The following is a 24611-nucleotide window of genomic DNA, read 5'->3' as shown; positions in this document are numbered from 1 at the left end:
CTACTGTGGTGGTTAGTCAAGGTTTTTCTCACAGATGAGGGTTGCAAGACAGGCTCCAGAGCAGACTTTCTTAGAGTAGAATATGTTTCCCCACCACCCACCCTCACAAGAGCACAGGTCACTACATTCAATCAGACTTTAAAGCCTATGAATTCACAACAGCACTGGGAAAGGAAGCAGTGAGGAACTGCCTTGGGTATTTTTTACTGCAAAGAATTTATTCTTCTATAACATCTGCTCTGCAGTCTGTGTACAGCACAGAACTTGAAGGGTGAATTCAGGAGAAGGAGAGTGTGAAGTCCAACTAGATTTTGGAGCAGCCCTATTCCCAGACACAGCACCAGACACTTCTCAAGGGCCAGCACAACACAGCAACATCTATCGCCCATTTCAACCACTGGTATATAAACTTTTATAAATTAACTACTTTCCTACAAACCAATGACTAGGACTCTAAATATTTTACCAATACAAAATGTTTAAGATATTAAAGACTTAAAGTTAATATAATATGAATGGTTTTAAAAAAATACCAGTTTTTTAATCTGTCACGGGCTTCCAACTGGGCTCCCACCTCAAAGTTGATCCCTCTTCTATTCGGAGGATGTTTTGTCATTTTGTAATATCAACACTGCTGATTTTATTCCCCTGAAAAATGCAATTAAATATCAATCACTAATCAAGACATATACAAAATAAGCTTATGCACTATAATCCCCAGAAGCTAGATGTTAAGGGACTGCTGTAATTTTGGTTTGCAGAAAGTAATGGGGGCAATTATCTCTTAAACAAGGGTTCCCAAGTGACAGTGTGCAGAATCATTCCAAAAATGTGTTCAAAATGGCAGCTACTGGACCATGAAAGAGTGGAGTTCAACCTCTGTCCATCAGTCCAAGTTCCAGGTCAATTAAGAACCATGCAACCCAATGTTTATTCATAACTGAGAAGTTTTGCAATATTCTCTCCCCCCTCCCGGTTTTGATGAAAACAAGGAATCCAGTAAACAGGAAGTGGGCAAAAACAAACACAATGACAATCTTTCAACAGCTACCACAACAGTGAAACACTCCAGAACACTAGGTCACTTCATCACTACAAGTGCAATAGAGTTCAAAGACATCAGAAATACGTCGTTTCTTTAACCAATTTTAGAAGACTGTCTATACTGCTTCCATATTTGCATTGCTTTCACCCGACTCCTCCACCATTTTAACCAGAAAATATAAATAGTCTTCATTAAGATGTTTCCAACAGTTAATATAAAAGTTTAAGAAATCTTGCCAAAGTAATTTCTTTCAAAGTACATTTAGTGGAAAGCCTGCTCAGGTGTTATTTTTCCTGAATTTTTGTCAGTCATTCCCCACAATTATAAGATACAAATCATCATCCATTCCTGCAGTCTTCAAGCTCACATGATTCAAAAAATCACAAGTAAGTTTTATTCAGTAGCATCATCCTTACAGTAAGGCTGTATCTTCAATATTCCATTAAAGATGGACAAAACGGATGCAAGTTAAAATAAGAAACCATCCGGTCTTACACTGCAAGAACAAGGAACATGCACACAAATAAGCAGCAGCATTCTGACTCACACAGGGCATAAACAGCAACGGTCTCAATTGAGCTGCATCTATGAAAGGACTGACATTGTGAAGAACTACTCTAAGTTCAAGTGTGGTTCAGAAACCAAAGATATTTAGGAAAGTCATAAAGCTTCTATGGTAGGGAAAAGCTACTCCTTCACCACACTTTGTAAGCCAGGCCATTTGCCAAGGCCTGGCCACAGAGGCAGCCCAACCACCTCCATACAACCACCACACTGCAAAGAAACCTCTCCACCAAAAGCTCCCCTGCTGCCTTCCTCTAAAGCACTGCTTTTAGACTGATCCTCACCTCTGTTAAAGCAGCCTGCAAGGGGATGGGAAAAAAATGCTATTGCCTGTAAGCTTAATTCACACCAAAGGATAAAATGTTCTAGCCACCTAGGAACTGAAAGTTACTTTTCTGGAGCATCTGATAACAGACTGAGTTCACACAGCATGGATCTGAATCAGCCCAGTCTTCTATAGGTTGGAGCAGGAGTCCGTAACTTTTATTTGGGAAAGGTAATCAAGAAAAAGTTAGGATGGTTGGGATTTTACAGCTTATTTTGCATTAGAATGTAATAATTAAAACAAAAAGGAAATCTAAGCAGCATGTGCAAAGCTACATTTTATTTTTAAGTGTTTTATCCACCCACAACTCAAACATCCACTATTTTTTCTGCAGATTTACATCATAAAAATACCCCTTTCTTAGGCTAGCGATGGAACTTCGTGCCTCCAAACGTGGAGCAGACACATTTTGCTTAACACTTGTGGAAGAAATGACATCTGCAAGATGATTCTTTCCCATACTTTTCTTTTAACTAAGGAGGGACATGGCAAGCCAAGGTACTCCCAGAAGCAATGGCAGTGGTCCCCTTTGGTAAGAGCTGCCACCTGGACACAGGGGACTCAGCTCAGCTCACCTACATGGAGCTGGAGAGGAGCATACACCTCTCCTGACTTCGGAAACAGTATCTTACACAATAGGGCCTATATAAACACTTCAAGTTTGGTGAGGAAGGTCTTACTATAGTTTCAGTCAAATATTTTAAAAAATACAAGTATCACAATTAAAAGAAAATCTGATAAAACAGCCAATGCCATTTAATCATATTTACAGAAGCTACAGATTCCATGAAAAAAATCTTAACACAGCTAGAGTCAGCTAACATTGACCAGCATTAGTCACAGCACACACATACTGCACTTCACCAACCTGGACAAGCTTGTTACATGGCAGCTGACCACAAAGCTGAAAGAGAGGAAAAACCTCTACGGTCAAAAATCTCATATCACTACCCCCTCCTCCAAAGTCTTCTTTCCTCTCCCCTCCCAAGTTAGGAAACTTGGGCTGCTTTGGGTTCTCTCTCACATCCTACCACTGGTGTGCACTATGACCCAGCAGTCCTCGTGACGAGCATGCCATGAAAGCAGGCTGGCTTTTCCACTGGCAGCCCATGTCAGGAACAGCTTCCTCAACCAGACACATACTTGGTAGAACATCACATGAGAGAAATTACTCATTGGAGGATGTGAACCATTTCACCCTGAAACACATGGCCTTAGGGCAAGACTGAAACCAGGAGATCCGACCTTCCCTGAGAGCCATCCCATGGCTCTGCACAAACCAGAGCAAGAGGCAACGCCAACCGGCACCTCAGCAGCACGACCCCGCCCACGTGCACTGAACACAGGCACTTGCCTCTACTTGGAGATGTTATGTTTCAGCCTCTGTCCTCTCCTGCAAGGCCTACTTAAAAACCTGAAACCATGTTAAAAGTGGTTAACAACAACCCCACACAGATCAGACACAGCCATAGCTACAACTTGGAAATAAGAACACTTCACCAAAACATCTCTTCTAAAATTTTCTTCATCAGAAAATCAATTTGTACTGACTTGGTACCTAAAATGGGACACAAGCAGGCTCTCCACTCTGGTAACTCTGAGAATACATTTTTCTTGTGTACTCAAGACCATGATTAAAACAAGGGGTAGTCACTCAGCCTACCCTGAGAACTGTATGGCTTTTCTCCAAAACTTATTTCACTATAAAGATTAGATCTGTTTCAGGAAAAAACACTTGAGGGTTGAGACAAGTCACTACATCCAACACAAATGTTTCTAAATCTACAAGGGTAAGTCTTTTCTTCCCCATCAAAACGTCACCATGAGGGAATTTAACTTCTGAAGGCTAGTCAAGTATTCAGATACTTCGAGGTACCAGTCAGACAGCATGTTTATCTCAGGGCAATGCAGAAGAGAATACGCTTACATTAATATTGATCCCTTCGGGGGTCACAATTTTTGACTTCTAAAACAAGCTTTCTGCTCTGCTAACAGTGCAGGTCCCGCACACCTGTAGCTGTTCTTACTCTCTCCAGCTTTAGGCTGTCAGTGCCAAGCCCCAAACCTGACGAATCACCAAATTCCAATAGAAGAGGGTTCCTCTGGAAACTGAAGAAATGTTTCGTATTATCATATAGAGCAAACCCAGACAGTTATGGTAAACTCTCACTAATAACAGCCTCTACTGTTTTCTCTCTGGAAACTGCAGAATCACTGCAGCCTTTTCCAAACCACACCTACCTTGGCAAAGACTGTTTTCCAAATGCCTGCTGAGTGATTAAAACATTCCTTACGTAGTATCACACCAAAAGCCCTGCCTTGAAATCAGTCCCACTTTCAAATTTTGTATGGTCTCAATCCAATGCTTCATAAGCAGCTCAGAAGAAATGCAGTTCCCTCCCCCAGTTCAGCCTCTTATCTCCTTCATTCTTTTGTGCATCCACATCAAACCCAGGGATTTCCCTCCCTCTGTCATAAGGATACAATAGAGAGAAAAAAAGAGGAACTCCATGAAAAAACAAACATAGTTCTCAAACTTGATAAAGGAGAACAGTAAACTTTGACAGTTTGTATAAATATAGAACTACTTTGCATCGAAAATTTCAGTTTTATTCTGGATGGTAAGCTCCAGTTCCTATGAGGCACTCAGCACCTCAGTGGTGATTCAACAGGACTACCTGGTAGGACAGTAATAAAAAGCAGTAGCAAAACCAGGGAGTAAAAGCAACTAGCCAGAGATTGTCCTGTGTTCCCTGGAGATGCAGCACACGTGGAACCGCCCTGGGTACTGCAGGCAGCACTGCCCTTCCTATACAAGCAACACAAGCTTGTTTTGATTCCTTCTAGGACAAAACACACTCGCAGTTGATTCCCACAAAGCCTAAGCTGACTCTGCCATCCATTACCCAGTGTTCCAAATCTGCTGGCATACCCACATGCCCCGTATGAAACTGCCTAGGACTAAGTCCATTCACATTTTGCACATCAGAGCCTTTTTTGCTCTGCAATAGTCAGTTTTGACCTTTTACTCATATCATCTGCACACACGACACCAGCCTCACACCTCCATCAGTGGTAAAACAAAGCCTTACCCCTACAACATGCCCACCCCGGGGGAATGGACTCCAGAGCAGTGCATGGTCTGCACTGCAGTCGGAACACCCTGCAGGTGGATGGCCACAGCCGTGCTGTGCTGAACCCACACACCTACAGGAGAAAAGCCATGATGTCAGACTGCAAAACAGGATCTACAGACACCATTTATATTATACAATCCTCATGGCATCTTAGGAAGACTAAGTGCAAGTCTCACAAACACTTAAACACCACAAATTGTATTGGCACTGACTTGGGAAGCTGATTGCAACAGCCTTTATTGCCTGCAGACAAAACAACCTCTGCTTACCAGGTTTCGACTACTGCAGCACTGCTACCAGGAAGTATGCCTCACTGTATTTGACCCTACACACAAAAACAGGTATTAAACCTGTTAAAAGCATTACCCCAAGAACAGCTTGGGGTAGCTATCCATTCAAGGATGTCTATGTTCCTGCCCATTCTGTTTGGGTACCATTTCACAGCCAGGTGACTGTTTCAGGACGTCAGATGATGTCCTTCACACTGTTTCAAACCACAATGCCTCAGATCTCTAGTCAAGTTTTTGGTTTGGGGGTTGGTTTTTTGTTGGGTTTTTGTTTGTTTGTTTTTTAATGCAAGGGGAGAAGAAATAAGAAAGATTCAAACTGGGCAGGAAGACCTTCTGACACTGGAACAAATTCCAAGGAATACTGCATCACTTCCCTTTTCCTATTCAAAAGACACATTTCAAACACGACGCTGGAGTATATGCAGTTCTTATTTGCACAATGTAAGATCCTCAACTAGATCTTCACCAGCACTCATTTCTTGCTTTAAAAGATTCCCAGATTCAATTTACAACTACACAGGCAAACTCTGAGCCACTCAACACTGACACTGGCTCCTGAACTGACACTTAGTGTTTCCACAATAAGAATGCTGTACAACACTGAAACATTCCCTGAAAGCGTAAAACAGACTGGATTTCAGAGTCCTACTTTTCCTCTAGTTTATACATGCAGGTTAACAGAACTGACACCAGTAAAAATCTACATTTGCTCTCCTCCTCAGGCAGAAACCAAGACTTTCTCAAAGTGCTCAGTGACAAAACTGAAAAGGTGTTACATGACTGACCCTCCCCAGAGCAAGATCTCACACTCTCCCTACAGAGAATGTAATTTTCATGCCCTCAGCAACATTTCATGTAACTGTGCTCAGTTCAAATTGGTTGTGAAAACTGCAACAGACCAAAATGGAAGCAGAAATTATGAATATGAGCAATTTAGCAGAACAGAAAAAAAAATATTTCCTATAATAAAATCAATTTGAATTACCAAGTGCAATTAAAGAAATAAATACTAATTACTGAAAACAATTCTTTTCAGTCATTTTATCATGTCCTATTTAGCTGTCCTGGTTTCCCCTTTTTTTCCCTGTAACACACTAAAGGTAAAAGACAAACATTCCTAAACACCAAACAAGCAAAAACATTTTGGAAAAAGGTTTGAGTCACATGAAATAAAGCAAGTTTTTCCTTAAATAAAGCAACACTAATGGAAACCTACTTTAAAGAGACTCCCATTTTTCCTCCAACCGAAAATGCGCAGTCTTTAAGAATGTAAGAATTTAATGTAGAAAAATATTACCCACAGCACCTCTGCAAGAATTACGAAAGACCTCAATGTTAAAGCAAAACTTCAAAGGCTTAAAGAAAAGCTACAATTAACAAAACCAAGGATCTATGCTTATACTCACCTAGAAGAAACTTGTTTATGTGGCCACAAACATTCCAAACATTGATGTACAACTAAAGGGAAGGAAAAATAAGTCATGTGATTTCTGAGACTAAAAGTAGTTCATAGTTAAGAAAAATATTTTCTCTACAGTCAACGATATCCCAATAACAGAATAGCACCCCTAAAACATGAATTTAATGTGGAAGTATTTCATTACAGGTCAGGAGGCTGCTGTGATCCAGATTAGAGAGAAACTTAAGAGACCCTTACAGACACACAGATACTCCCTGTGCACACCCACATCAAATTTCTCCATCATTTATTTACCCTTTTTCAAATAAAAGTCATCAGTAACTTTACCATTACTCCTACTCTGGTGCACCAGGTACTGCAGTAGTAACTAACTACCCATTAACTAAGCAGTCCTCTCCTGGTAACAAAGACAACCTCAGCTGGATAAACTACATTCATCCTGTGGCAGAAGGAGCCGTGTTTTGCTCATACAAGAAACGAACCAAAAGAGTTTCTCCAGAACAGTTTCTTCATCCATAAATCCAATTCCTGTCAATACACACAGGCTTCCTCACACCGCAGGAGTGGCACAAACAGCCACCTGAATTGTTCCCAGAAGCCCAATTTAGGCTGCAGACTGGGCACTCCAATGCCATTTCTCCTGGTTTCTACCTAACTGAAGCTGTAGAGAACCTGTCATGGTTTAGGAATGGTATTGTCCAAGTTAGTGTTCCCACTGAAACCACTCCAAACCATGTGGCACTCACTCATTCACCCCTCCTGCTCCCCATCCCCTGCAGCGGCTGGACAGAGTCAGAGGCACAAAAGGTAAAGACCACAGGTTGAGGTAAGAACAATTTACTGGAAACAGCAATGAAATAAGAAAACAAACAGTAACAGCAACAATATTCATAACACAAGTGTACATGAGAGGTGAGCAATTCACATGTGAATGTTCCCTTCCCAGCCACGCCAACCCAGAAAATAACAGCAGGTGGTACAGATACACCTCCAGGTCCTGGCCATGCCACTTCCTGGCTACTGCAGAAATTAACCTTGTCCTGGCCAGAACCAGGACATCATCCATCCCTTATTCTATACCATCTACATCATGCACAAATCCTACACCTTCTAATTATATATATATACATACACATACAAGCATGGGCAGCATTTCCACAGTCAATGGCAGTCCCTCCAAGATGTCTGTTGAGTTCATTCAGCCCACAATGGTGAGGTCTACACCTCCTAGATGTCTTCCAGGGCAGGAGGGCTGGGGTGCTGTTGGCTGGGTCAGGCTGCAGTAGGAGCTCACAGCTGATGTACCTGGAGCAGTCCATCCTCATTGTCCAAGGGAGTTATGGCACACAGTGGCAGTACCATTCAGCAACCAAGGGGACTTTCCCTTTGAACACCCAGCCCAGCACTGGCCCTCAGGATGCCAGAAGGAGCTGTGCTTCAGTGCCAATCACTTGGGAAACAGCAAAATCCCCTTCAGAAGCTGCCAGGATCTCTTTTTCAGTTGGGGTGTAGCAGGCCTCAGATCATTTGTATCTCTGACTCCAGAACCCCGAGAGTCATCCTTGAGTGTCCTCAGGTACTTTTTGTCAGACACTCCAGGAAACACCATCCTTCCCAGCTGCAGTATAGAGCACATTTTTCATATCTTGCCCTGTCCTGACTGACCCAAGGGCTACTGCATGAGCAACCTCCTGTTTAATTTGTTCAAAAGCTTGCTGTTGTTCAGGACCCCATCTAAAATCCTTCTTCTTCTAGGTCACTAGATAGAGAGGGCTGACAATCTGACTGTAATCTGGAATATGCATCCTCCAAAAACCCACAGAGCCCAGGAAAGCCTGTGATTCCTCTCCTTGCTGGTTGGTAGGGACACAACTGCTATTTTGATGACCACGTCCACTGTCATCTGACAAAGTCCATCTTGCCATTTTACTCCTAAAAACTGAATTTCCTGGGCAGGAAATTCTTTATGAATTGACTTTACTTTATGGTTCCTTGACTTTACTTTATGGTAAAACTGGTCTTCAGAAGGATTTGGATTATCTTCTCCCCTTTCTCCAAAACTGCCTCTGCCATGTTGCCCCACGTGATGATGTCATCAATGTACTGTAAGTTTCTGGAGCCTCACCCTTTTCCAGTGCAGTCTGGATCAGTCCATGGCAAACAGTGGGACTGTGTTTCCAGCCCCGGGGCAGTTGGTTCCAGGTGTACTGTACACCCCTCCAAGTAAAAGTAAACTGTGGCCTGCACTCTGCTGCCAAAGGAATGAAGAAGAACCCATTAGCAATGTCCATAGTGGCACCACTGGACTGCCTCGGACTCCAGCTCGTACTGAAGTTCCAGCATGTCTGCACAGCGGTGCTCAGTGGTGGTGTGACTTCATTCAGGCCATGACAGTCCACTGTCAGTCTCCACTGGACTTACACACTGGCCATACAGGACTGTTAAAGCGGGAGAAAGTCTTCCTGACCACTCCCTCGGTCTCCAGTTCACGGATCATGTCCTGGCTGGGGGGTCACAGAGTCCTGGTTCACGCGGTGCTGCCGACGTTGCACTGCTGTGGTAGCAATTGGTAACTGTTGTTCTTCAACCCTCAGCAGTCCCACAGCAGTGGGGTCCTCTCGAAGACCAGGCAAGGTATACAACTGCCTAATTTCCTCTGTCTCCACAGCAGCTATCCCAAAAGCCCAGCAATGCCCTTTTGGGGACAGATGGGGCCTCGGGGGCAGTCACAAGGGGGTGTTTTTACAACATATTCCCAGTCAGACTCACTTCAACTTCCAGTACAGTCAGCTGTTGGGATCCCCCTGTGACCCTAGAAATAGAGATGGATTCTGCCCCTACGTATCTTGATAGCATTGGGGCACACTGTGCACCAGTGTCAACTAAAGCCTTACGCTCCTGTGGGTCTGATGTGCATCCACACGGTCCAGTAGATCCAGTTGTCCACCTGGCTGGAGGCAGGGCACCTCTAATTCTGGTCATAGCACTCATTGCTCACTTGTTGTAAATAGGAACTGCAGGTCCCTTCAGGAGGATGGGAAGTAACATCAGCCCTCCTGTTCTGTCAGGAAGCTAGAGTAGCATTTACCCTTGAAGAATTTCCCGTGGTGGCTGTTCTCCCTCTCAGCTCACACAATACCTGTGCTGCTGGGGCAGAGGTGGGTTTTCCATCCCACTTCATCATATCCTCTCCATGGTCATGCATGGTCAGGCAAACCCACAGGTTAGCTCATGGTGTGTCCCCTCTCTCTCGAGCTGGGTGGCACTTATCCCAACAGCAGAGACTCTGGTCTGTACCAGCAGGGCATGGGACATTTCCTCTCTGATTTGTTCGAGCCTTTCAAGTCTGTCCACAGTCTTGGACAGTCTGTGCACAGCAGAGGCGCAGGTCAGTAGGGAGGAAAAAAGATGATCTTCCTGTTGCCAGAGTCAGGTTGTCCCCTGAAGCCCTGTTTGTCCTCCTCCTCTCATTGACATCAATGCCAATGAGTTGGTGTACAACGACAGCATGCTCTGTACAAACTTCTGCCACATGGACTGCGTGCACTCTACCTCCTCTGGATGGCCAGGGGACTGCTTTTCATTTGAATCCCTATGGATTACCTGCAACACAGCTAATTCTCTCAGGCACTGGACACCTTTTTCCCTGGCATTTTGCCACCTAGCAGGATGCATAAACTTTGTACCTCTCTGCAACTGCCACGGCATTTTTCTTCCACATATTTTATCACTTTATCAGGGTTCTGTAGTTGTTCAGAGGTGAACTTCCAAACTGTCAGAAGAGAGAAGTCCTCCAAATACTGGCCCGTGCCCTCCCACAATTTGTGCCACTCATGACTATCCACCCTCAGTGCAAATCTCTGCAAGACCTCCCTAGAAATATCTTTCTTAATTCTAACCGTGGCGTGGACCACACTGAGGAGACCTGACAGACTTAGCGACAAGAACACGCTCTCCTTAACATCCAAAGGGAATTCAAAATTCACAAAAGGTGTTGTAACATGCCTGAAGCAGAAAAAGGGGTTGAAAAGCTGGGGAAAATCATCCTTCCCTCTTGCCCCCACAGACTGGATGTGATTATTAACAGACTCCCAAAGGTAGCACCCAAGGTAACAATATTCATAACAGAAGTGTACAGGAGAGGTGAGCGATGGATTCAGGTGTGATTCACCACTACAGGCAGAGCCCAACAACAGAGACCAGCAGGACCCAGCCCCTGCCTCCTCCTGGCTACTGCAAAAATTAACCCTGTCCTGGCCAGAACCAGGACAAACCACTTCAGGATGCTGAATGCACTGAGTCTAACCATCCCCAAAAAAGACCTTATTGCCCTGCCTAATGGGTACCTGTGGGCTCAAAGTGCCTTTGACAAATAAAAATTAAATGTGGAAAAGGAAAAAAAGTGGACTGCTTCTCACTGCCATTCTACACTCCCTCAGAAGCAAAACCAACAACAACCCCACAAAACTCCTTGGACAAACTGACTTCAAGTGGGACTATATTTAAATATTTGGTCTAGGGTGGTGCTGCAGCAGCCTAAGGTTGAACCCACGGAACCCCAGACCAAGTGCTGTCAGGGCAGCCTTGCATGACAAATCAGGACAAGAACCACATGTGGGCTCAATGTCACTATTTTACCAAGACAGCAGGTATCTTCTTAAAAGAAGACAGCTTTAAGAAATGAGCCAAGTCCAAGAATACAACTTCCATTTGCTTACATACAGTCTGCTTGACTACAACGCCAAAGTACCGAAGCACTACCACCTATATCCCTTCTGAAAACAATACCTCAGTATTGTACAGAAACCCACACTTCAGACAGAAATTTAACACTTCAGACTATGTGTGGTCAGTAATCTGATCAATTAGTTCTTCAGCTTTGATGTCCTGCCACTGGCTCTGAGGTTGCTCTGGGTGTTCCAGCAGCACAGTACACACTTACAGCAGGATGCTAAACCTAAGATTTTTCTTATCAGCAAGCATCAACATGAATTCTAGCTATCAGATGAAAATGTTATGACTGAAAATGGAGGGAGCAAGTCAGAAAGTACAAAAATTATCTGGTTACAATACCTGCAGCAGCAACTGGGCTTGGACTTAAAACTCCTGGAAGAAGTCTACCTGTAAAAACATCCATAAAAAAAAGTCTGAGAAACATTTTTTCAGAGATAATTTATACCACCTGCAATACTGGTCACTGAAAGGCACTGTGTCCACCCAGTCAGTATACAGTGTTCTGACACCTAGACATGGCATTCTCAGTTTTATTCCACTGCTTCCTGCCTGGACAGGACTAAATCTACCCTACTTGTCGATAAAGGATATTTTCATGATAGTCAAATAAAAGGAAATGTTCCAAGTTACACTGCCATGAGCTTTGATGAAAAGCTGCCTTTACTGAAGATAACTCATTAAGCAGACACATCATCTGTGCATGTGCCACAGTGCAAAAAGGATGTAACTCCCCCATTTTATTATAAAAAGGAAAGAAAGGGGTGCACTTCATGGCTGCTTATAGACTTGTCTCCCAGCTCTGAGATGAAAGTACAGCAGGAAAAACTAACAAACAAAAAAATCACTGCATTTTTTTGTAAGACTGATAACAGTAATATAGAGAAGACAGCTGCAGCACAGGCACTGGACTGATACAAATACAGGGGATCATGGAACAAAAAAGCCATTAGCAAACTACAGGACAGGGAGGAAGCGATGCAGGCCTGGTGTACTCACAACCTCTGCTATGCCAACACATGCTTTTAAGCCTAACTAAAATCCTAACTCAGACCTGACCAATAGCACTGTCTTTGCACCACTGACACACAGGTCTAGCCTAAGGATGCTCAGCTCCACATCTAGAGCACTACAGATGTTCCACAGAGTTTCCTGACTCAAGGACTCTGTGCAATAAGAGGACATTCTCCATTTCCTTGGGAATCAGGAAAGCTCTTTGGTGTTAAATTCATAGCAAAAAACCCCCCCACCACCACCCCACACTAAGCACTAGTGCTTCCTCTCTTTCCATTCAGACAGGCTACCAAGCTAAAGGCAGAACAGATGGAGAGTTTTCCTTTTTAAGCAATTTTAATGATTCCATTTCAGACAGGTTTATAAAAAAATGAGGCAGACTGCAGCTGGCTACACTTAAACAAGGCTGGCTGGAAGTTCTTAAGCCCTGTAAAACACAAAGGCATGTCAACAAACTAACATGCCTCATAAAGGAGTGTTTATATTCCAGTAAGCATTATTACCTGCAGTCAGTCAGCATGGACACAGTATACACTCACATGGTCACACATCATCACTTAGCCTGGTGCTTGCAGTCACAAAAAACCTGAAAAGCCACTGGTTCCAAAAAGGTTTTCAGAAATATACAGCCCATGTAGCTACTGGGATTCTGACAGCAAAGACAAACCAAAAGCTCTAAGTCACCATTTCTTACCTGAAAAAAAGTATTTTCTTGCAGAGGAAGCACAAGGAGTCAAAGCAAACCTGTAGGCAAGCAAGGAACAGAAGTATGAAGGGGTATACTTGCTCAGCAGTTCAATGAACTCTCATAAGCACTTCACAAGACTTCTTCATATGATGCACCAGTAGGTCCAGACAACCATCAAGACTGCAGTATAAATACTGACAACAACCACAGGTAGGGCTAAGCAACAAATCCTCCCCCTGCCCTGTGTACATTCTTTAGCTCAGTTCACAAGGCAATTGCCCACATGTGTGCAGGACAGTGCCACACAGGCAGGACAGAGGGGACAAATGCTGGAACAGTCAGTGTCAGCTCCTGCCAAAGTCTGACAAATTACAGCTACACACAATACCTGGCTTCTACAGGTATTTTACAAATAAAATGTGCAGTTACAGAGAATTGATCACCACCTACAATTAAATTAGGGATGGCACTTTCCTTTCCTGGCCAAGGGGGAGAATTTAGGTCAATATCTTGCCTAGGTCATCCAGGAACTACAAGAGCAAAAGAAAGTGCTACAGAGAACTTAGCCAATTAAAGGTAAGAATTAATTACATGCTTCTTACATTTCAGTCAAGGCAGCACTGTTATGAGCAATTACCACTCTAGCCACATTCCCAACTTGACCTTAATTAATTCCTCTGGATTACAGGCAAAGAGATTTTACTCTCAGCCCGCTCAAGTAAGATTTTATTTCCATAGAGGAGACATCCATAGATTTATCTGCAAGAATGTAAACTGAACTTTTCCACAGGCTGACTCAGGTCAAACGAAGTGCATTCACCGAAGCCACCTTCCATCAAGAAACTATTAAAAGTCACACAAAAATTAAAGAGAGAACTATATTATGACTGATCTTTGCTGAAGTCTTCTCATTTGGCTTTTTTTTTGGAAACTGGTCCTGTGAAAGGATCTTTACTCATTACAGAAAATTAAATGAACCCAGGTTCAAAAGCATCTCTGCTACAGAAATGCTCAATTACAAGCTGCTGTACATATACTGACAAAAGGTTAATTCAAGTCGTCATTGTTTTTAACACTTGGTTTAATTCTCCTACTGCATACAACACCAAATTCTGTACTCAGATAGATGGTATTTCTTTTATCCAACTTGGGCTTATCAATATTCAGATATCCCTCGACATATTTTCAAGCATTTAGGCTACAAACAATAGCATGGGATCACAGAAACATCTCTGGTACCCAAAAGATTTTCAATAAGTCAAGGAGATACAACTGTTTTCTAAAATTGTACTGACAACCGGTTTCGATTAACCAAGTCCTGGTATGGCTACAGACTGAGCATCCACACCAACCCACTGACACAAAACCTTACTTCGGCGGCAATAAGCCGTATCTAAAGCCAGGCCTGCCAGGAAGAACACCACGGGGCCTCACAACTGTACACCATGAGGCGCCAGCGCAGGGATCCACAACCATTTCTGTTTCTTTAAAACATTTTAAAGGGACAAAACCCAGCGGGATGGAGAAGTGCTCCTGACTTCGCAGGACACAGAAGGGTGCGAAGCCTCCAGCCGGCGGTACCGCCCACGGAAGCCTCCCCCGGCCGTGGCGAACCCCTGGCGGGGCCGGTACCTGCTCCACGCGGGTTCCCGTCCCCCGGGACCGGGCGAGGCGCCCCCGGGACCGGCCTCGCCGGGGCCCCGCGCCCCTCTCGCTCCCGCCGCTCGGGGCCCCTCCGATCCCGCCTCGGGCCCCCTCCGATCCCGCCTCGGGCCCCGACACAGCCCCCACCGGCCGGCCCCGGCCCCGCCGCAAGGTCACTCGGCCGCCCCCGCCGCCCGGGCCCGCACGGACTCACCTGCCCGCACAGCTCCGCCGGCCGGGCCGGACACGGCCAGGGGGCGGCGGGCGGGGGCCGGCCCGGGCCGCGGGGCCTCAGCCGAGCCGTGGGGCCTCGGCCGGGCCGCGGCCAGGCGGGAGCGGCCCCACTCGGCGCCCCGGGCCCACGGGCGGGAGGAGGCGCCTCCCGGCCCGGCCCGGCCCAGCCCAGCCCTTTGTGCGCGGGGACGCGCCCGCCCGGCCTCCCTCCCCGCGCCTCCCCGCCGCACCGCGGGCCCGCAGCGCGGGGCAGGGCAGGCGGCCCGGCCCGGCTCGCCCGGGCGCCGCCGCGCTCTTACCGAGGGATCTGTACGGGAAAAAGGGTTAGAACGGAGCCGCCCCGCCCGGGCCCGCGGCGCCCGAGCCCCGCGCACCCACCGCAGCCGCACAAAATGGCCGCCGCGATGCGGCGCCGGGGGGCGGGGCCGGAGCAGCCACGCCCACTCCGGACGGCGGGCGCGCGGTTCGGGGGCGGGGCCGGGCCCGTGTGAGGGCGGTGCGCGCGGGAGCGGGGCCGGGAGCGGGGCCGGGAGCGGGGCCGGGAGCGGGGCCGGGAGCGGGGCCGGGAGCGGGGCCGGGAGCGGGGCCGGGAGCGGGGCCGGGAGCGGGGCCGGCACGGGCCGAACACCGGGGAAAACAGGCAGCCTGGCCCCTGGGGACAGCCATGAGGCTCCTCCGCACACCCGGCCCCGGATGCCGCAGCCGCCGGCTGGCTCGGTACCCCCAGGTACCGTCCCGTGTCCCTGAACAGTGCCCACCCGAGGAGGCCGTCACTGCCCCTCAGCCCTGTTCACCCTCCGGTACAGCCAGAGAACTGCGGGTCCTTCTGTAGATAACGGAGCTGTTCTTTTTTTTTTTTTTTCTTTTTCTTTCTTTTTAGTTTTATGCTACTTTAAAGCCAAAACCGCACTGATACAGAAGAGCAAAACTCTTTGCAGGCTGGAGTTCCTAATGGCAAATATTGCAGTGTTTGTCACTGTGGGTGGATAAAATCACGTAGGTTTCCTGGAATAATTAATGAATTCGTGCTCAGGGCCCACAGACCAGCAGAGCTTTGCTGCCTGTCGGGTTCGCGAGTGGCAGAGTCACTGCCGTGCCGGCGTGGCCGGGGCTGCCCGGCCGATCCAAGAGCTTTTCCCTCCTGTCCTCCTCCTGCAGCCGCAGGAACTGCTGGCGCTGCACAAACGTGGCTGTTCCTGTGACATCAACCTCAGCCCAGTGTCCCCACTGCTGCACGGCAGCGGGTGCGAGTGGTTTGACAGAGCCTGTGAGCTGTGTGCCGGGAATCTGTGGGAGCAGAGTGGCTTGCTAAAAATACTGCGACAGGGAAAAAAAAGGGATTGAAAATATAGTTATCTGTTTGGATTTATGTTTGAACCTTGAAATCTCACATAGGGTCTTAACGTTGCAGGTTTCCAGAAGAGAAAAAAAAATTGGAGAACAAATTAAAATAAAAGTAGCTAAAGAATAATTCCAACATTTTGAGGGAAATAGATATTTATTTTATTTTACCAAAACATCATCATAGTGTCTGTATAATGCCTTTTTTGACAGCACTGTATTTCATTATGGAGTTTCACCACTTAAAAAAGCCCACAGACTCTTACACACCTGCCCTGAGATGACATGTCAGAAACCACTTCCTTCTCCTCAGAAATGGGTCTTCCTAAATTGCACTGGAATCGCTTTTTCTGCTGTTCCCACTGAGAGCACATGGCTTTTGGCAGTTCACGGATGTGCCTGCGCCAGTTGGTGACATTTCTCCTTGTGCACTGTCTCTATCCAGTGCAAGCATCCCTGGTTAAAATGACCGGGAGCACTCAGACATCAGCCATACCTGCCGGTTCTGCCTGGCCATGGAGCAGCAGCCCTTCCCAGGGAACGGGAACAGTGCTCTAACACAGACACCTGGCCTGCCTTTGCCTGTTCCGAGCCAGGTCACAGGCAGATCCTGCTTGGATCAGCGGGATCCGTTTGGATCTAGTGTTGTCCAACACATCAAGGAAAGCAGTAAACGTGGACAAAGTAAGTTTTGCAGCCCAGGAAGGGGCCCGAACTGGTTGGAGGAGCACTGCTTTCCTCAGCCCCTGCCAAGACTTTGGGCAGAGCCCTCCTTTCTCCTGCTCTTGCCGAGCTCCCGCGGTTCTGTGCTGTAAACTTCAGTGGATTTCCTTGCAGGGACATCACCATGCTCAACACGTGACAGGCTATGCCAGCTGAATGCAGTGTGGGGCTTGTGGCCCTTGTGCCTGATGCTGCTCCTCCACTTGCTGAACAGGAGAAGAGCTGCAGCTGGAGCATGTGCCAGAAACTGCTTTGGAAGGAGAGGAACACCATCCCTGGGCTGTGCCTCTCGCTGTTTCTCAAGACACCTGTGGTGATTGTTGCACAGCCAACAGGTTGCTGTGCCTGTCTCTTGCCTTTGTTTGACGAGCAGGAGCTCTGCAGGGGGAAAGCTGCCCTGATGAACCAGAGAGGCTGGAGGAACAGGCACCAGAGACCTCACCAAATCCAGCCAAAAAGGGGTAGGAAGTGAGAGCAGCAGAAACGAGGGCAGGGGAGACTGGGAAGGCAGCAGAGAGGTATCTGGGCTGAGGGGGAGCCTGAGCAAAGGGGAAGGCAGGGATTTCCCTTGGCCTGTGTTTCTCTTCTGTTTCTCAAGATGTGAATCAGGAATTAGATGTTGACAGGGATGGGCCAAATATCCAGTTTGATGCAATTGCCTGAGTTACAGCTGCTTGGCCGTGACAGGGAAGAAGGTCTAAAAAGGGAGAAAAGGCAAAGTGAAGCCCAAACCAGGCATCTTTGGCGTGGCAGTTCCTCGCATTTCTTCCTTTGGCGAGGACACCTGCTTTGCCTCCCAGACTGACAGAACAGAGCAGGGGCCTGGGGACATGAGCTCTCTCAGCTGGGTCACACATAATGGGAGGCCCACAGGGGCCTCCAGGGGATCCCCACCCATGGGTTTGGTGGACACTTTCTGTGTGACAGGATGTCATCACAGTGGTGTGACAATGCAGTGATGTGACATCACTATGATCTCACAATGCCCCATGGGTATATTGAGACCGGCTGTTGTGCCTGTGGAGCAAGACCCATCTGGAGTCAGTGCAGGATCGTAACACCATGAAAGCTCTTGGAAGAACCCGTGGAGCACCATCTCATTGCTGGTGTCCTGCTGAAAGGCAGAGGCACTGCTGAGTGTATTGGGATATAGGGGGGGAGGGGAGCCCTGGGTGACAGACAGGGCTCAGTTGGGGAGCTGGGACACAGGGGCTGCTCTAGGGCCTCAGGACCTGTCCTCTCTTGCAAGTGCTGTGCAAGTGTCTGTGTGTTCCCAGCTTGGCCCCAGAACACCACACCTGGTAGAAGGAGAAATGGACCCTAAACTGCTGGATCTCCCACTCGCAGTCAAGATCCCTGTGTTTCCTGGATCCAAGCCTGTCTTGTGCAGGGCAAAACTGGGGGAAAAGGTAAAGCAAGTAGAAAGGGGTAGATCAGCTCTCCTCTTTGGTGGGGTCCCCATCAGGTAGAGGAGTTCCTGTGCCCACCTGCTCTGCAGGAGCTGCAGCCCTTCAGTCAGACAGGGCTGGGCAGTGGAGGGAAGCTCAAGCTCCCTGGAACGCAGAGAAAAAGGACTTGTCAGTTCTCTGCACTGGTTTCTGGCTCGGTGCACGTGTGTGGCAGGGCCCACACCTGCAGCAGGTGCCTTTGTGTCGGGGTGCTGGGGCAATGCGCCCTCCCGCTCACCCAGCAATGTCGAGCCGGGCTCTGGGGCACCTCTGAGGGAGACTCCAGCCTTCTCCTGCTTGCCCTGTTGGTGTATTTGGAGCAGCTTCGCCTTCCCTTCTTGGGGAATGCACACACTGTCCTCCTCCTCCTGCAGCCTGTGCTGCTCGTTCCCAGGGCAGAGACTTCCCGGTGGCAGCGTCAGTCGGCACAGCCCTTGGGCCTGCCTAAGCCAAGGAGACTCTTTCCTGCATTCTCCATTGGCTGTATTTGAATGCTGGGCTTGACCTTTGAAGGCTCATTTGTGGATGGGTCTGCAGCTCTTCCACCTGCCTATTTGCTGGTGGGTTGCTGATGGGGTTTGTCTTCTCTCCCCCAGCCCATCACAGCCCAGCCTGGCCCCGCAGTTTGGCTCTGTGGGTCTCTGTGCCTTCAGAAAGATGGAGAAGACTTGGTCTTCAACCTTTACCTTTTCACAAGTACCATGTGTCACATCTTTGCTGCTCTCTCCTGACTCCTTCATACTCTGGAAAATCTCTCTTACAGCTTCATCGGCCATTTCCTTATTTCACCCTGGATGATCCCTACAACCACCACCTCACTATACAATACAACTGCCTGCATGACCCCCTCCTGCGGGACTACCACCATCGCAAGGATGTCCTGAAGTTGCTGAGGAGACAGGGCTTGGTCACCCGTGACAATAATGTAGGTTTGGGTGTTGGGCTGATCAAGAACAGCCCTCTCCAAGCGGGTTCCCAGAGCACTTGCTGCAGCCGCCTGCTGTGGGCAGAGGGCAGGGCTGTGGGCTGGTTTCCCTGGGAGCAGAAATGGTGCCAACATCCCTCTGGGAAGTCCCAGCCCTGCTCCTCTCAGGCTGCCCCGCGCTGCCCGTGTGCTGAGGAGGCAGCCGGGGCGAGGCCTGGAGCCGGGGCGAGGAGCCCTGGCCGGGGGGAATCGGGGGCTCTGACACCAGGGGCAGTGGGGGCAATGGTGAGCAGAGGAGCAGCTCCCCTCCCATTGGGGAGGGCAGTTCTGCATGGCTTGACAGTGCCTGGGGGGTTCTGCCCTCATCCCTCCATAGGTGGTTTGCACTCTGAAGGAGTTCAATGAGTACAGGCAGTATCTGACCAGGCACAGGGACCGGTCAGAGCAGATGTTGATGCGGAAAGAGGTGGGCAAAGCAGTGTGTTCATGGGCACAGGGTGGTGCTGAGGGCTGGGGCTTTCCTTGCAGGGGAGGTGCTCAGTGCACAAGAGGTGAGGGCTGTGCTGAGGGGCAGATTTGTGGCGAGGAAAGGACTGCACGGCTCGGGGCTGAGGCAGCGCGGGGTGCTGGGGTGGGCACGGGCACGAGGGCCATGTGCAAGCACATGGAGTCCTGAGGGAAGCCCTTCTCTCCTGCCCTCGTTGCCTGGCTGAAGCAGAGTGCTGTCCTGGACCTGTGGAAAGCCTCAGCGCTTGTCCAGGCAACAGCGGCCACAACCTGGTGTCACCTTTCAGGGAAGGACTCAGCCACCCCCGGCCAAATCAAAGCATGGCCCCAAACGGCCCGGAACCACCAACACTTCCCGCCAGGCGGAGCAGCGGCTGAAGGCTCAAAAGCCATCTTGCCCACCTCAGCCCAAGAACAGGAAGACTCCCCTCAAATCGGGCCAAATCTACTCCAGAGCTGGGCTGGGCCAGGAAGGTGCCAAGAAGAGCACTCGTGCTCAATCCCAGAGAAAGCCAGACGCTGCTGCCAGTGGCCTGTTTGAGCAATCAACAGAAGCCCAGAAGCTTGAAGAGCTGGCTGAGACTGTGGTGCAAAAAGTGTTGGAGAGGTTGAAGGTTACCGGGGATAAGCGTGTCAGCTGTCTAAGGAGGATTGCGCAGGCGATCAGAGGAAGATTTTTTGGCAGCTGCATGAGAGTAGAGCTTTCGGATTCTTCTGTAGATCACCGTGAGGAAATGGAAGCGGTGGCCAAAGAGCTTGTAGCAACTGTGCTGGAGATCTTGGGGGAACGTCTGGCATCCAGCACGTCCAAAGCTCCTGAGCCAGGGGCAGCAGCCACGCAGAAGGAGCAGCCTGTTGACGGAGGAGCCACCCAAGCAGGCGAATCCAAGGAGAATGAAATAGCCACTTTGGACATAGCATCTGCACAGTCTTCCCTTGACAGACTCACCAGAGAAGTTGTTGAGAGTGTTCACTGCACCTTGCAATCCTTTGTAGCTTCTCAGTTTGAACAAGACTCTACTTGTGAGCACACTGAAATTCTGGAGCTTCCCGGGGGAAACGACTCCAACAGAGAGCTGCAGCCAGGAGCATCTGAACAGCAGAACCTGGAAGCAAGCACAGGAGTGAAGTTGCCTGCCTTAGAACCACAGCAGCGTGTAAAAGGGACCGGCCGTGCCAAAACCGTGGAACCTGAGGGTCTTGCAACAGTGGAGGAGAACTTGGAGAAAAAAATGAATCTGGAGTCAACCGCCTTAGCTGACTCTTTGGATATAAGGTCCATGGCAGATCGGGTTGTTGACTCGGTGTTAGAGCGGATGAACGAGCCTGAGGCTGCACTGACCACCCAACAGGATTGCAAAGGGCCTGTGGCAAACCCCCGGATTTCCCGCCAGCCCGTCCCTCCGGCGGGGCCGAAGCCCCCTGCCCGGGCCGGAGCACGGCACAGAGCTGTGCACCCACAGCCCATCTGAGGAGAGCGAGGTGTGTGGCAGGAGAGGTGAAGAGCCCCCGGACAGCAAACACAGACCCACACCCTTGTTTAGCCAATAAAGAGTTTGCTGCCAAGGGCTTGCTTGTGCTTCCTTCGAGCCAGGCCAAACTGTGTATGGGGGTTTTTCATGTTGAAACCTGTCCCATCCCCTTCTGCAGCCTCAGTCTCACTGAGACACAACTTCACAGGAAATCAGAGGTAGGGAGGCAAGGAGTAGCCAGCATTTTTGGCTTGCTTGGCAAGCTTTGCTGTCAGGCAAGTTGAGGAATGGGTTGGGGCCTTCTCTGCCTTCTCTGGGAATCTGTTCAGGCCTCATCTGTAAAGTTTTCATTTATGCTCAGCACAGGCAGTGTTGTGCACCCCACAGGATTTGCTGTCAGCGGGAGCTGTGCCAGGTCAGCTGGCAGTAGGAGCTGAGCTGGCAGTGGGACAGGCAGGGCACTGCCCTGACCAGCACAGGCCAGACCAGCGGTAAATGGGAGCAGAGCAGGGACAGTGACAGTGATCAGATGAGCACTGGAAAATCCCACAGGGATGAGGCAGGTCAGGGGAGGAGGTCAGTGCACAGGCTGGGATCAGGGTCCCCATCATCACAGAAACAGCTGACCCAGCTCAGGCAGAGACCCAAGGGCAGGCTCTGTGATCAGGTGACATTCCTGAGGAAGAGGGAGGAAGTTCCCACTGGGGTGTCCTACAGCTCCCTCCCTTCAAGGGCCTCAGTGCAGCAGTGCTGTGGGAGAGCTGGCCCCGTGCTCAGCAGCTCTGCTGGCACTGCCCGTGCTGCCGTGAGGGGCAGTGCCCCGAGGAGCAGCCCCGGCGAGCACCCGGGGGAGCCATTTCTGCCCGAGACCCCCCGCTCCTCCCTGCCCGGCCACCCTGGGCCCTCGTGGCAGGGGACAGGAGGGGGCTCTGTGCCCGCAGGGTTTATCTTCCCTGCCCAAGGGCCTCTGCCAGAGGCGGGAGCCCTCGGCTGCCTCCGCGCAGCCCACGCGGGGTCAGTGCAGCCTGTGCAGCCTGCTCTGCTGAGAACGGCCCTGGGGGAGGAGATGCGGGCCGGCACCGCGCACGGGGGTCACACATTCATCTGGGCAGGGTCCCTGCCCTCCACACCGACGTGCAGCAGGCCAGGCATTGAGTTTTCTGCGTCCAGCGCTCTCCATCGTGCTTCATCCTGCTTGTACCTGTTCTTGTCAGAGGCTGCTGGCGGTCCCACAGGTCTGCCTGACCTCCAGGCTGCTCCCAGGGTGGGAGGTGAGTGACTCACCTTGCCAGCATGCCAGCATCACAGCAGCACTCCACATCTGGCTACTTTCTACCTTGAGACAGTTTCTCACCCCCTTCTCTGCCAACCAGAGCACCCCAGACCAGAGGCTGGGAACCAGCTGCAGGTTTCCAGGGAAGAGTGTCCACCCTCAGTCTGTGCCCTTGGCCAGAGCAGGCACAGCTCCTTCCATGGAGTGGCTGGGAGAGACACACAAACAGGCAGGGCCTTCTACATCAGTGCACCCAGACATCCCTGCTGATTCAGCTGGGAGAAGGGGGCAGGCTGTAGAGCCTTCACATCCCTGTCCTTTATGGGGCTGCCTACTTGCAGATGACTGAGATCCTGCTCTACAGGCCTTCCTCTGGTCCCTGGGGCTTTAGAGTCTGGCTAAACTGCCCTGAGAGCGGGGAGATAGCACCCACTGGGGGACACCCAGCCCAGTGTTTCCCATTTGCAATTGCAGTGTCCTTGTCTTCCCCAGCAGGAAGGTCATTTCAGGGAAGCTGAACCTCACAGCTGAGGCAATCCAGTAGCTCACTGCCCTCAAAGGAGAGGGTCCTGCTCCCTCTCCACTCCATGCCCTCCACTTTCCTCACCACCTACCCAGTCTCCCCGCTTCCCTGTGATCTGAACAAAGGACTAGACATGGCACAGAAGGGATGGAGGAAATGGGGCTGCAAGTGGAGATGAGATGACATAACCCACTAGTTCTCCTTTGGGAGAAGTCATAGCTTTGCAGACCAGTGTTGAGCTTCTGAACACCTTCGTGGCCTTGGGCCCCAATTCCTTCCAGCCCCCATCCCCTACAGCTGAGGTCACACAGTCCTCCAGCCCTCAGACACAAGCTCCCTTTATGGGAGTAAACACTAAACACTTCAGACAACATGGGATCATTTACTCGGTGACACAGCGGAAGGTCCAGGCAGAGGCCTGGGCAGGATATGCAGGTTCAAACCTTCGTGGCCTGGGCAGAGTCCTCAGCTGGTGTCCCCCCTTTGGAAGGCACAGTAGAAATGAAAAGTGACTCCATGTGTCCTAAAAGCTTTTCTGCATGGCCACCTGTAAGCAGTCAATGCTGGCAGGGTCCCTCTGTGGTCCACCTCTCACTCTGAATGCCCATGCTTTTCCCCATCCCCTCATCCTGCCTGAGCTCGTTTCCCCAGTTGCATCCACACCCAGTTCTCTCCCCCATTAACCATGGCTGACAAATGCTGTGGGAAAACAGGAGCTCTAAAAGCAGCAACGCTGAGCAGCTAAATCAGCTTTCCCCATCTTCCTGCTGGTGAGTGTCCTGCAGACAGTCCCCGAGTGTGCCAGAGCCAGAGCCCTGCCCGGCACAGACCCCGCTCGGTGCTGCCTCCACGAGCTGCTTGTGCCGAACCTGCTGCACCCACAGACCATCGAACCAGCGCTGGGGCAGCGGCGGGACAAGGACCCTCCTGTCTCTGCCTGGCCCCTGCCAGGACCCTGCTCCAGCACGGGCCTCCCACGGGGTCACAGCCTCCTTTGGGCATCCACCTGCTCCAGTGTGCGCTCCTCCAGGGCTGCAGGGGGGGTCTCTGCACGCCGATGCTCCTCTAGGGCTGCAGGGGGGTCTCTGCACGCCGATGCTCCTCCAGGGCTGCAGGGGGGTCTCTGCACGCCGATGCTCCTCTAGGGCTGCAGGGGGGTCTCTGCACGCCGATGCTCCTCCAGGGCTGCAGGGGGGTCTCTGCACGCCGATGCTCCTCCAGGGCTGCAGGGGCGCAGCTGCCTCACCGTGGGCAGCAGCACAGGCTGCAGGGGAACCTCAGCTCCGGTGCCTGGAGCACCTCCTGCC

At 49.9% G+C, this 24611-nt stretch overlaps 2 protein-coding genes across 10 annotated transcripts in view; one reads left to right on the top strand and one right to left on the bottom strand.

The window, feature by feature from the left end:
- Positions 1 to 15495, bottom strand: part of PHF20 (PHD finger protein 20) — a 67770-nt gene extending 52275 nt beyond the window's left edge. For 4 of the 7 annotated variants that reach the window (XM_064674368.1, XM_064674369.1, XM_064674370.1 and 1 more), the window contains exons 1-3: positions 11855 to 11908; positions 6768 to 6819; positions 534 to 648 (exon numbers count right to left, since the gene is read on the bottom strand). In XM_064674368.1, the coding sequence (XP_064530438.1) occupies positions 534 to 616 (83 nt within the window). In that variant the 5' untranslated portion in view covers positions 617 to 648; positions 6768 to 6819; positions 11855 to 11908. Of the gene's footprint in view, positions 1 to 533; positions 649 to 6767; positions 6820 to 11854; positions 11909 to 13220; positions 13271 to 15391 lie in introns of those variants that run through there. The other 3 variants (XM_064674366.1, XM_064674367.1, XM_064674373.1) reach the window with 2 other exon arrangements.
- A 185-nt stretch (positions 15496 to 15680) lies between these two features.
- On the top strand, positions 15681 to 21602 carry LOC135423790 (microtubule-associated protein futsch-like). Of its 3 annotated transcripts, none has more exons than XM_064674374.1 (5): positions 15683 to 15819; positions 18434 to 18565; positions 19368 to 19529; positions 19906 to 19995; positions 20324 to 21602. In XM_064674374.1, exons 1-5 carry the CDS (start codon positions 15757 to 15759, stop codon positions 21506 to 21508), a joined length of 1632 nt encoding a protein of 543 aa, XP_064530444.1. In that variant the 5' UTR covers positions 15683 to 15756; the 3' UTR covers positions 21509 to 21602. The 3 variants fall into 3 exon arrangements, with proteins under 3 accessions (XP_064530445.1, XP_064530444.1, XP_064530446.1); XM_064674376.1 differs by lacking the exon at positions 15683 to 15819 and adding an exon at positions 18091 to 18295; XM_064674375.1 differs by lacking the exon at positions 19906 to 19995 and having other exon boundaries at positions 15681 to 15819.
- The last annotated feature ends 3009 nt before the right edge of the window (positions 21603 to 24611 follow it).

Source organism: Pseudopipra pipra, chromosome 17 (assembly GCF_036250125.1).
Source record: "Pseudopipra pipra isolate bDixPip1 chromosome 17, bDixPip1.hap1, whole genome shotgun sequence".
Taxonomy (NCBI): Eukaryota; Metazoa; Chordata; class Aves; order Passeriformes; family Pipridae; genus Pseudopipra; species Pseudopipra pipra.
This window is presented reverse-complemented; position numbering and strand designations above follow the sequence as displayed.

Coding starts and splice junctions, on each gene's coding strand:
- LOC135423790 (XM_064674374.1), top strand. CDS start 15,757: ATGAGGCTCCTCCGCACACCCGGCCCCGGATGCCGCAGCCGCCGGCTG. Junction 15,820..18,433: donor GGCTGGCTCGGTACCCCCAG/GTACCGTCCCGT, acceptor GTGTGTTCCCAG/CTTGGCCCCAGAACACCACA. Junction 19,530..19,905: donor TGGTCACCCGTGACAATAAT/GTAGGTTTGGGT, acceptor ATCCCTCCATAG/GTGGTTTGCACTCTGAAGGA.